Genomic DNA, 13,609 nt, shown 5'->3' with positions numbered 1-13,609 from the left:
TCAAATAAATTTATCCCCAAATATTAAGCTTTCTCCTTGTGATTGACATGTGGGTTGTTTCCTGTTCTTGTTTAGTCATAAGTCCTGTCTGACTCTTTGAGACCCCATGGGCTGTAGCCCACCAGGCTCCAATATTCATGGAATTCCCCATGCAAGAATACTAGGGTGGGTTCCATCTCCTTGTCCAGAGGATCTTCCCAAACCAGGGATCCAACCTGTGACTTCTGCACTGCAGGGGAATTTTAGTGACTGTTTAGAATTCCAAAGAAAACTGGCTTTGTTGTTGTTTAATGTCACTAAGTTGTATCTGACTCTTTGTGACCCCGTGCACTACAGTCCACCAGGGTCCTCTTTCCGTAGAATTTCCCAGGCAAGAATAGTTTAAGCTATTATAAACAGTGTTGCAATAAACATTATTTGACACATTAAAAAATACTGCCACCCCCAGGTGGCTCAGATGGTAAAGAATCCGCCTGTAGTGTAGGAGACCTGGGTTCGATATCTGGGTCAGGAAGCTCCCCGGGAGAAGGCAATGGCTACCCACTCCAGTATTCTTGCCTGGAGAATTCCATGGACAGAGGAGACTGGCAGGCTACAGTCCATGGAGTGGCAAAGAGTTGGACACAACTGGGCAACTAAGCACATACTCATAAAATTACCATGAGTGTGGTCATTTTATGTAACCACTGTGACCAACATTTTCTTAGGTATAGCCACATAAGTATAAAATTTGACATTATTTAGAGTAAGAGAATGTTTGCCTTCTGCTCATATTAGTAAAATTAACAAATGAAATATGTTAATTTTAATTAATATTTCCATTAAGACACATGAACAATATAATATTATCAGCTAAATTAAAACAGCTTCAGCGAAAATACATACAAGAAAATTCACTCCAGGGCTACTTGTAACAGCAAAAAACTGACAGTAAAATAACTGGTTATGTTTATAATGCCACATCCATGCAAAAGCATGTTATGCAACTACTAACAAGAATCTGGAAGATCAACAAGTACTCCTGTAGCAAAATTTCCTGGTGTGGGGAAAAAAGCAGGAGGTGTTAGCATGTACATACAGTATGTACAGTATGCTATGCCTATCTCAAGAGAGGAGAAGGATACATTCACATTTTATATGCCTGGCAGATACCTGGAGGGTTTCAAAAGAAAGTATAAATAAGTTATATCAAGGGCGTGGAACTAGGGGACTAGCAAAAAAGAAATGCTCACTGTGTATCTTTAACATTATTTCCCTTTTATTTCATGCATTTTGTACCACATATGTGTATGTCTCCCTATCTGTCACAAACAATAAAAGTTTACTTTCTGAGTCAATGAGTGTAATGTAGAAGAGCTATAAGGAAATGTACATATTCGTATAAGAACATTTGACAAGGACTTCTAGTGTTACTGAGCCAGACAGAGCCTAAGTTTTGGTTGCTATTGCTGTTGGCCAATTCAGCATTGTCATCAAGAGTCAGAACACTACCTTTATCTTACAGAGAAAAGAGTCACTACCAAGCCTTCATCATTTTTAATAATGTGGAAAAAATTTCTACAAAGCTCTATTAAAAACATTTTTACGTGTATTCTATAATACTCTAAAAATCAAACCATTATTTTTTCTTCTTTTTCTTCATTTTTTTTTAATTGGAGGTAATTGCTTTATACACAGCATGACTCTTGAGAGTTCCTTGGATTTCAAGAAGATCCAACCAGTCCATCCTAAAGGAAATCAGTCCTGAATATTTATTGGAAGGACTGATTCCAAAGCTGAATCTCCAATAATTTGGCCACCTGATGGGAAGAACTGACTCATTGGAAAAGACCATGATGCTGGGAAAGATTGAATTCAGGAAGAGAAGAGGACGACAGAGGATGAGATGGTTGGATGGCATTACCGACTCAATGGACATGAGTTTGAGTAAACTCCGGGTGTTGGTGATGGACAGGGAGGCCTGGCGTGCTGCAATCCATGGGGTCGCAAAGAGTCAGACACGACTGAGCGACTGAATTGAACTGAACTGGACTGCTTTACAATATTGTGATGGTTTCTGCCATTCATCAACATGAATCAGCCACCGGTATACATATGTCCCCTCCCACTAGAACCTTCTACCACCCCATCCCACCCCTCCAGGCTATGGCAGGGCACCACACCGAGCCCCCTGCATGTCCTACGGCAAGTATGCACTGGCTAATTCTACGCACGGTAGGTATGTTTCAATGGGACACTCAACACGTCCTGACCTCTCCAGACTCCACTGTGTCCACAAGTCTGGTCTCTGTGTCTGTGTCTTCACTGCTGCCCCACAAAGATTAGTACTATTTTTTAGATTCCACATGTGTGTGTTAATATACAATATTTGTTCTTTATTTTCTGACTTACTTCACTCTATATAACATGCGAGAGGTTCATCTACCTCACTGGAACTGACTCAAATTTGGTTTTTTATGGCTGAGCAATATTTCATTGTATATATGCACCACAACTTCTTTATCCCTTCATCTGTCAATGGACATCTAGGTTGCTTCCATGTCCTGGCTATTGTAAATAGTGCTGCAGCGAACACCAGGGTACATGTGTCTTTCAGAACTGTGGTTTTCTCAGGGTGCTGCTGTCCATGGGGTCGCGAAGAGTCGGACACGACTGAGCGAGTGAACGGAACAGGGTACATGCCCAGCACTGGGACTGCTGCATCACACTGCTAGTTTTTTAAGGAATCCCCATGCTGCTCTCCATCGTGGTTATATCAGTTAACATTCCCATCAACTGTACAAGAGGATCCCCCCACCACTGTTTTCTCCACATTCGCACCAGCATTTATTGTTTAGATTTTTTGATGATGGAGAATCTGACCAGAGGTAACACCTCATTGCAGTTTTGATTTGTTTTTCTCTAATAATAAGAAATTTTGAGCATTTTTTCATGGGTTTATTAGCCACCTGCATAGCTTCTTTGGAGAAACGTCTGTTGACATCTTCTGCCCATTTTTTGGTTGGGTTGTTTGTTTTTCTGTTATTGAGCTGTATGAGCTGCTTTTATATTTTGGAGATTAATCCTCTGTCAGTTGCTTCAATTGCAATTAATTTCTCCCATTCTGAGAGTTGTCTTTTCATCTTCCTTACAGTTTCCTTCGCTGAAACCACTCTCTTTTTAATAAGCAAGCTCAGAATCAGATAGAAGAGATACAGCCTGTACCATAAAATCCAGAAAATAAATCAGCTTAAACAATAACTGATAATAATTAAAATGCACAGAAAAGTTTCTCTTCAGTATTATAGTTCTTTACATTGACACCTGTGTTCTAGGTTTACAGCTGTGTTTTTAGATTCAGTGTAATTAGATCAGCACTGTGTCAGTGGGACCACACAGGTAAAATGAGCTATCATGGTTCAGCCACTGGAGGCTACTCATATCACAGACACTATAATCAGAAAAAATTTAGAAATAAACTTAGAGCACAAACTCTGGAAGAACATTTAGATATCATCTAGCCCTTCAATTTACAGATTAAATAAGTGACTTTCAGAGAAGTTACACAGTTGGCTAAAGGCAAAAACCAGAACTCCTCATTCAGTGTCAGAAATAATGGATTCTAAAGCACATTACAAACCTAATCTTCAAGGTCATAATAAATATCACTATTATATTCTCTATTATATGCATTAATGAAGACAAAAGTTGCATAAATAACTGAAAATCCACATAAGGCCTAATATATGTACAGGAATAATTCATACCTTTATAGAAGCTAATCATTTTAGTCCTCATTTATAAGGTTGACTTCAGACAAAATAAAGGTGAGTTAAAAATCTAGGAGTTCAGTCCTAATGAGATGGATGAAGCTGGAGCCCATTATACAGAGTGAAGTAAGCCAGGAAGATAAAGAACATTACAGCATACTAACACATATATATGGAATTTAGAAAGGTGATAACGATAACCCTATATGCAAAACAGAAAAAGAGACACAGAAATACAGAACAGACTTTTGAACTCTGTGGGAGAAGGTGAGGGTGGGATATTTCAAAAGAACAGCATGTATACTATCTATGGTGAAACAGATCACCAGCCCAGGTGGGATGCATGAGACAAGTGCTCCGGCCTGGTGCACTGGGAAGACCCAGAGGAATCCGGTGGAGAGGGAGGTGGGAGTGGGGATCGAGATTGGGAATACATGTAAATCCATGGCTGATTCAAAGAATAAAAAAAAAATAAAAATAAAAATAAATAAATAAAAAATAAAAATAAAAAGCAGAGACATTACTTTGCCAACAAAGGTCTGTCTAGTCAAGTCTATGGTTTTTCCAGTGGTCATGTATGGATGTGAGAGTTGGACAATAAAGAAAGCTGAGCGTCAAAGAATTGATGTTTTTGAACTGTGGTGTAGGAGAAGCCTCTTGAGAGTCCCTTGGACTGCAAGGAGAATCAACCAATCCATCCTGAAGGAGATCAGTCCTGGGTGTTCATTGGAAGGACTGATGTTGAAGCTGAAACTCCAATACTTTGGCCACCTCATGCGAAGAGCTGACTCATTTGAAAAGACCCTGATGCTGGGAAAGATTGAGGGCAGGAGGAGAAGGGGACAAAAAAAAAAAAAAAAATCTAGGAGTTAAGGAAAAAAAAGTAGCAAAAAGAAGCTAACTGGCAACCTTCCATTTAAACACCCAGTGTAACAATATTAGAAAATTACTACACTACAATTGAAATCCAGTTGATGTCCTGGCAAAAAATGTCCAATGTGGATATAAAGCAGAAGCAATGGAAAGTTTTCAAACATCACCAATACTGCCTATTATAATACAGTGTGTGAACATGTAAAGTTACCTTCAAATTTTACCTCAAAGATAGATCAGACCAATGAATTCAGTTAATATTTACTATCCCTGTGTGCAAACCACAAATTAATCTGAAGGAAAATATCACAACTTTTTCTCAAACAAAAAATGTGTGGACTCAGGTTCTGAGTTCTTATAGATGTGTAACACAGATTCTACTGGAAAAACAGGGTTAGCAAGGAGAGTAATGGGATATTAATAAAAGGATCGATTTGTTGTCCTAGGTTTTCCTGGCCAGGAGAATGGAGAACGGAAAAACTGAACCATGAAATCAAAAAGGCATCTGTCTTCCAGGTTTCTTTCTGCCAATGTCTTGAGAAAAATGCTTGAACTTTCCTGTTGGCTTTGTATGCAAATAGCTCCAGATGCAAAGTGAACCACATCTAAGTTACTCGGTTCAACATCTGCTGATCCAACTCCCATTACTCCTTATAAAGGGTCGGCTTGTGAAAGACAGTTTAGTTGCTTCCTATATAAGCTGTTTTGAAGGAGCTAATTTGGATTAAAGTATCTATCTGGACCATGTGCTTTTACCTTTGATGGTCAGTGCATTCTAATGTGGTCTGTGTAGTGCTGTAAGGAACTTGGAAATATATTGGAAAGGACAGTATTCAAGGTTTTGCCTTGGACCTTGCCTTCTATGCAATTTACATTTATACGGTTAAAAGTAAAAAAGCGCTGCCTTTAAAACAGCACCACCCACATTGAATACAATGGCATCATGATGATACTTTCTGACTTAATATACTTTTCATGCAACCTCTATCATAGATTTGAAGCTAAAGTTATTGATAAAAGCACTTGCCAGTACTAACATTACATTTCATGGAACATCTCGTCATTTGAGATGACTCTTTTCATATGGTATCACTGAAAGTGGCATAAGTTGGTCCACGGCACATGGCACTTTGTGTCAGATATACAGTATATTTTCAAACATGTGATAAATAAGTGTATTAGCGAATGAATGAACAAGTTAAATAATTAACTTAAATAAACATGGATTCTGTAACTTTGAGTATGCTGAATTCAGAAAACATAATCAAAAATATACAAAAGCCAAACTAAGACTAACAGTCTAATGTTCTCAGAATTTGCAAGGTCAAGTAAAGATAGAATCCTTCCTTCAGAAGACTATGGTAGGAAAGATAATTTGTAATGAAGGTAAAAGTGGAGTATATGTCTACGTGTGTGTGTGTGTGTGTGTGTGTGTGTGTGTGCATTTGCATTTGTATTTGTATAAAGGAACACACATTTGCATGTGTATAAAGGAACACAAACATATGTACATCAAAAGATAGACATTCATTTCAAAAAGTTACTTTTCTAAAAAGCAGTGTTACCAGTCTTATAAAAATTTACAAAAGACAGTTAATTGCTCAAAAATGATTCTGAAACAATAGATTTCTCAGCCAAAAAAACTGTTTTTCTAAAAATATAGTTCTTAAAAGAAGACAACTAAAAAAAAAAAAAAAGAAGCCAATTCAAAAACTTACTGGTATCTTATGATATGCAAAATCTGGAATGACTTTTCTTTGGGAAAATGTTAGAAAAAATAATATTTTTAAAAGGAGGTAAAAGAACTGGATACTGTTATTATTGTTTCTATACTCCTACTATTTTGAACTAAAATTTAGCCTAACTGCTGCTGTCCTCTACTGTTACCTGCCAACACACTGTAGGACCAGGGGAAAAAATCAGAATAAAAAACAACTAAATAGCTGTTCACTTTCTGAGAATCTGTGGCTACTCTTGTTAATCATTATCCCCAGGTTATCTGTCTAAACAGGAAATAACCAGGAAAGTTAGCTGAGCTCCAGACGAAACAGCTTGTTAGCCATCCTTGAATAATTATCTAAGATTTCCAGGTGTTTTTTTCTAGATTACTGTAATTTTTAAGGAAAACTTAAGTTTGCCTTCCTTTAACTTGTGATTGACAGGCTATTTAAATACTCTCAAAGAATTAAAAAAATCAAAAAGAGTTACTTGAAAGTAAATCTGCTCTACTCATTATCAAGAAACAATTACCAAGCACTGTACATTAGCAAGGCACAATGCTACACTAGGTACTTAGGATTCAAAAAAACTTTAACACATAATCCCTGCCCTCCAAGGCTTAGACTAAAGTAGACATGCAGAGATGAATGTCATATTGAATAACTAATACTTTTAAAAGTACAAATTAGTACACCAATGTCTAAGGCAGCATTATTTACAATAGCCAAAGGAAGCAACTTAAGTGTCCATGGACAAATGAACACATAAACAAAATGTAGTCTGTACATACACTGGAATATTATTTAGGCTTAGAAAGGCGGGAAATTCTGATGCATGCTACTACATGGATGAAACTTGAGAATGTATCATGCTAAAGTAAAATAAACTGGTCACAAAAAGGAAAATACTGGATGATTCTATTTATATGAGATATCCAGAGTAGTCAAATCCATAGAGATAGAAAGTAGAATGGGAGTTCACAGAGGCTGTGGGGAGGGGAAATTGGGTAGTTACTGTTTAATGGCTAAAGAGTTTCAGTTTTACAAGTGAAAAAGTTCTAGAGATTAGTTGCACAACAATATGAATATAACTAAAAATACTAAGTTGGACACAAAACTGATTAATATGGTGGGGGAAGGGACAAATTGGGAAACTGGGATTGACATATATGCACTACTATACATAAACCAGGTAAGTAATAAGAACCTACTGTATACCACAGGAAGCTCTCTTCACTACTCTGCAATGACTTCTATGGGAACAGAATCTCAGAGAGTGGATATATCAACATGTACATGTATAACTGATGTGCTTTGCTGTCCAGCAGACACTAACACAACACTGTAGATCAAATATATTCCGATAAATCATTAATTCAGTTCAGTTCAGCCGCTCAGTCGTGTCTGACTCTTTGTGATCCCCTGGACTGCAGCATGCCAGGCCTCCCTGTCCATCACCAACTCCTGGAGTTTACTCAAACTCATGTCCATTGAGTCAGTGATGTCCTCCAACCATCTCATCCTCTGTCATCCCCTTCTCCTCCTGCCTTCAATCTTTCCCAGCATCAGTCTTTTCAAAGGAGTCAGTTCTTTTTTAAAATTGTGGTTAAATGCATATAATGTCAAATTTACCATATTTATTATTTATTAAATTTTTATTATTTATAAATTTTAAAAGGCACAAATTGGTATATGCCAAGGGCCAAGGAAATAAGAGAAAAAAAATGATACAGCTCAGACCAAAAAGCAATTATGAGAAATGGAACAAATTCAGTGAGAAATGTATTTATTTTACAAGAAAAATAAGACTCAAGTGAGCAGACAGGGGATGAAGGCAGGTATGACAACCAGAAGCAATGGCAAACAGTAGCAGACATCATCTAGAAACATAATGTAGATCACAGTTTGATTCGTAGGCTTCAAACAACAGCCAGGGAGATGAGCTAGAGGGTAAGGCTACAAAGGAGAGAGGAAAATGTTTGAGGCAATTCTCACTGAATAGCAGAATGGTACCAGTCGCTCAGTCATGTCTGACTTTTGCGACCCCGTGGACTATAGCCTGCCAGGCTCCTCTGTCCATGGGATTCTCTAGGCAAAAATACTGGAGTGGGTTGCCATTTCCCCCTCCAGGGGACCTTCCCAACTGTACATAAAGGAGACTTCATTAATGTGCATTAAAGGATACCCCAGGTTAACCTGTTATAGAAAACTCTCTTGAGTCTTTAAATTCTATACCAATTCTCACTGAATAGCTTTTACTGAAATGAAGCAATATTCATCACAGTTTTACTAAAAGTAAAGGCAAGAAGAAAAAACGAGATTCATAATTTCATATTCATTCACATCTTACACTCTCCAACTCCTATGATTAAGGAAGTGCATAGACACATATCATTAATTAGATGCCTCACCATAAGGAGGGATGGGCCTAGAGATAATAATCTGTGTGAAGAAGCAACATGTGCATTTCATTTACTCTGCAATTTTTAAATTTCATTATCAGCACTGCATATAATCCAATATTTTAAAAGATCCCACTAAGTAAATGATGCTAATACTACAGAAAAATGCAAGTCCCTAGGTACCTCCTTTCACTGACAGTATTGAAGGCTAAAACAGATAGTCTCAGAGGCAAATTATCACAGTTGCTATAAGGAAATCATCCTCTAACTGACTGCCAGCCCTACAGCAGACTAATCTCTAGGCACACTAAGCCAACTCACTCTTTATTTACAAAACATTTGAAATGTTCTATGTCTGAGGTCTGTGTTGCACTATTCCATACTCTCCTTACTTCTCAGGTCCCTTTTTTCCCTCCTGTTCCCTAATTATGGGCATCCAAATTTCTCTACTTAACTCTATTCTTTCTATACGCGGCTTCCCACTGTGATCTCCTACAACTTCAACTGTCATATCAGTGGGAAAACTCCCAAACCAAGACCTCCAGTCCACCTTTCTCCTGAACTCTAGGTACTTGAAATACACATGTCTAAGACAAATTAATTAAGGCCTCATACTGTCCCAAACCAACTCTTTTAAATTCTCTATTTCTTTTCATGGTAATACCATCCTTTTTAGAACCAAGTCTTGTAACCTTAAAAATCAATTCTGACTCATCCTTCGCCCGTACATGCAATCAGACAGTCCTGCTGATGCTTTTCTCAAAAAACAGAGTTACTGACAATAAACTGAAATAAGAACCTGAAAGTCTAGATTTCATTCCTAAACATATTTATCTGTATCAAACTCCAAAACTTTCATAAGCTATCATTTCATCATCTGAACAATGGGAAGAATGCAGTTGCCCTACCTATTTCACAATAAACAAATACATAATGTCACCCTGAAAATCCTCAACCATTATGTAAATATATTATCTCGTCTTCCTACCCCCTCCGCTGTCACCCTAGTCTAGTCATCTATTCAGTTACTTATTCATTCATTCACTCATTTTTTTCTTTAATTATAGGACCAAGTACAAGCCAGGTACTATGTTCAGCATTTAAAACATAACAACAGAACAAACAGATATACCCTTACATAACTTACAGTCTAACATGAAAGTCAGAAAACAGGTACATGTAAATGGGAGAAGGTTCTCTGGGAAAACTTCCCAGAAAAAGAAATATTAAAGTAAAAAACAATACATAAAACAAACATGAGTCTATATGTTAAGGGTGTGGGGGAGAGCAGCAGTAGGAAAAAGATGAGCAATTTGAGGCGAAGGAAACAACACTTATACCCCTCAAACAAGAATGAGCATCCTAACAGTGCCATCCTCTTTTCCACATTTACACCTTTACTCCATGCATTTTTCTCCCTTCAAAATCTTTCTCCATTCTTATCTCTGCCTATTGAAATTAAATTCATCCTTCAAAGCCCAGATAGATGATATATAACCAGTTTCAAGGATAATACTTGACTCACGTGAGGCATGAAGTAACATTTGCTAAAGGAATGGATGACAAAATCATCCTTCTTCCAAAATCACAAATCTGCTTCATATTACATATACACATACACTTGCCTTATCTTTCCTTGAAGTAAAGACATGTCCACATAGTGTCTCATGCATAAAAGGTACTAAAAAATATTTGTAAAATGAATAATTCTAATAATCTGAGACAGACCTGTTAAAGAATATTTTCATCTTCGACTCCTGACTTTACAATAATTTGGCAGAAAAAAAAGAAAACACAAAATAATATTTAGACATGAATTATATTAATACTGAACAGTAGGTCTTCCACAAAATACTTCTCAATAATGGAATTTATTTTTGTATTTCATTTCTTAAATGGCTTAATTCTTAATATTTTTGAATGACTTTCCTATAGAAATATTTCTAAATTTAAATACTGTGGGGGGATAACAAATAATTTTTAGAATATTAAGAAAAAGAAGTCTTTAATTAATGAACTGGACACTCTAAAAAAATTACTTGGCATTTCACCTTTCTAAAACTAAAACAAATTTGGAAATGCAAATTGTACTTTAATCCCATTCAATGCTGATGGTATCATTTTTAGAATCATGCCTCAAGCCACCATTTTCAGAATTTGTTATGCAATTCATATTAGTTATGCAAAAAACTAGGTTAAATTTGGGTCATTCCATTTATCAGATTAAAGAAGGCAAAGTGCAAAGGTAGAAAGGTGCTTTCAAAAGAAAGACAAAAATACTGAATAAGAAAAACATTCATAGTTACTCTATAGTACCTGCAGGAAAAGCAGCCCAAGGAATGGCAGGAGATGTAGTTTGGGTTTCCCCATTTCCACCATCAAAAATCTCTGCAGCCTATAAAACAAAGGCAAAATTATTTTAGAAAATCTGAAAAGTAGAAATGTTATTTAAGCAATTAAGCCTCCCAATTCTACAAGTATAATTCTCTGTAATACACTACACATTTTCAAATTTCCTCTGAATACTAAATTGTTTTTCAGTCTTCAGTGCTACCACCTCCAACTACTAGTCACTGCCCCCAGTGCTTGTGCTCTGTCCTTGAGTAAAGTTTTCCTTCCTTACTCAGATATATTTCCTGTCAATGAAATTTTATTTTACATATCCTCACAGTTTCATTTCTGAACCTGCAATATTTACCTATGTATATAAGAAAAATACATTATTTTTCTTCAAAAATTTAGACACTACATCTTTTTATTTAATTATCACAAGATCAAAATGAGATTAAAGAAACAAGATTTACCCATATGCTTTAATAATATACCAGGCTTCCCTTGTGGCTCAGCTGGTAAAGAATTCGTTTGCAATGCAGGAGACCTGGATTGGATCCCTGGGTTGGGAAGATCCCCTGGAGAAGGGAAAGGCTACCCACTCCAGTATTCTGGCCTGGAGAATTCCCTGTATAGTCCATAGGGTTGCAAAGAGTCGGACACGACTGAGCATCTTTCACTTTCACTTTAATAATATGCCAGCTGGGCTTACCAGCATTCAACATTTAGAAAATTCTTAAACCTGACATTTAAATTAAACCCTCATTTTAAACAGTTTTAAACTATGAGACAGTCAATTACTGAATGTTGAGTTTGTGGGTAAGAGTGCAGAGTTTTCTCTCTCTTTAAGTGTTCAGGTCACAGAAAAATTACTATTGGGAAAAAAGGGCCAGAATTTCAATTTGGATTCTGCATTGAGTTGTCGGCCAAAAAGACAGTCAATTGGGCAATTGACAAGCAATTGAGGGAATCTGCCACAGGAGTTAAGTGATGTTGAATACAGAAGCTACTCTCTACAAACTATGAAAAATGTGCTAAGTCACTTCAGTCATGTCCGACTCTGTGATCCAATGGACTGTAGCCTGCTAGGCTCCTCTGTCCATGGGATTCTCCAGGCAAGAATACTAGAGTGAGTTGCCATGCCCTTCTCCAGGAAATCTTCCCAACCCAGGGACTGAACCCACTTCTCTTAGTCTTCTGCATTGGCAGGTGGATTATTTACCAATACTACCACCTAGGAAGCCCCACAATTCATGAGGGAAGGCCAAAAAAATAAAATAAAATAAAAATACTGCATATTACCTGACCTAGCCATTCCATTTCTAAGAATTCATCCTAAACATATAATTGTAAAAATTTACCCAAAAGGATGTATACCAAAAGGTTACTTATACTAGACAATTACTGGATACAATCTAAACATTTACCAGAAACCTGATTAAATAAATCATCTTTTACTCATATACTGGAATTCTCTAGAGCCATTAAAAATGTTTTAGAAAAAAATCTTAATAACATCTAAAATATGTTCACATAAAATACAGATAGTGCTTGTCTAGTAAAAAACTATATATTTATCTAGAAAAAAGGTAAGAAAGACAAAAAACAAATTAAAAACAAGGTTTTCTAGTGGCAATTTTTATTCATTTGGCTATTAGTTGTTTTTCAATTTTTCTGCTTTAAAAATACTTCTAAAAGTAGAATACAATTATTTTTTAACTGTATTAAAAATAATTTCAGAATATTCTATCAATGCTTAATTCACTGACATTGATAACTGTACTGTTGTTAAGCAAAAGAATATCCTTATTCTTAGGAAATAGTAACACACACTGAAGTATCTAGGAGTAAAGAATCATAATGTATTTAACTGATCTTCAAATGTCTCCTCCCAGAAAAGTTTATATACCCAAGGATAGAAACCTTTCATATTTCTACAAGCAAAAGAATATCCTTATTCTTAGGAAATAGTAACACACACTGAAGTATCTAGGAGTAAAGAATCATAATGTATTTAACCGATCTTCAAATGTCTCCTCCCAGAAAAGTTTATATACCCAAGGATAGAAACCTTTCATATTTCTACAACAGAATGTATAAAGAAAGAATCCCAGCAACCATAATTAAATTGGAATGGTTGGTTAGCATTGTACCTGTGTAATATTCAAAGGAATAGTTCCATTGAATATACACTGAAGTATAACTGTTACTCTAGAGAATACTATCCACTCTTAGTTCTCTGATAAAACAAATCAAGAAACATAATAAGATTCAATCACCCAACAACCCAAAATACTAAGGCAAATGCAGAAAGCATATCAATGTGCTAAGCAAAAAGTTTTAGATGAAATGCAGAAAATAGGTAAGTTCATATTCTAATTATTTCCATATTAACAGATACTAAAGAGCAACAGGAGAGAAACTGATCCTAACCTAAAATAAACTCATACCATTCTTTCATGACATTCAGAACACTGAATATATACTAATGTCTCATTTCTCCTACTGTAATGTCATCAATTACAGTCACTATCTT

The 13,609-nt window shown here is 36.2% G+C and overlaps 1 protein-coding gene across 4 annotated transcripts in view; it reads right to left on the bottom strand.

Annotated features, from left to right (window-relative positions):
- CCDC91 (coiled-coil domain containing 91) overlaps positions 1-13,609 on the bottom strand; it is a 366,658-nt gene that overhangs the window by 271,968 nt on the left and 81,081 nt on the right. For all 4 annotated transcript variants that reach the window (XM_043439827.1, XM_043439829.1, XM_043439828.1 and 1 more), the window contains exon 3: positions 11,059-11,137. In XM_043439827.1, coding sequence (XP_043295762.1) covers positions 11,059-11,137 — 79 coding nt within the window. The remainder of the gene's footprint in view (positions 1-11,058; positions 11,138-13,609) is intronic.

The sequence above is a fragment of the Cervus canadensis genome, chromosome 21, assembly GCF_019320065.1.
Source record: "Cervus canadensis isolate Bull #8, Minnesota chromosome 21, ASM1932006v1, whole genome shotgun sequence".
NCBI classification, from domain to species: Eukaryota; Metazoa; Chordata; class Mammalia; order Artiodactyla; family Cervidae; genus Cervus; species Cervus canadensis.
Note: the sequence above shows the minus strand (reverse complement) of the source record. Positions and strands in the feature narration are given on the sequence as shown.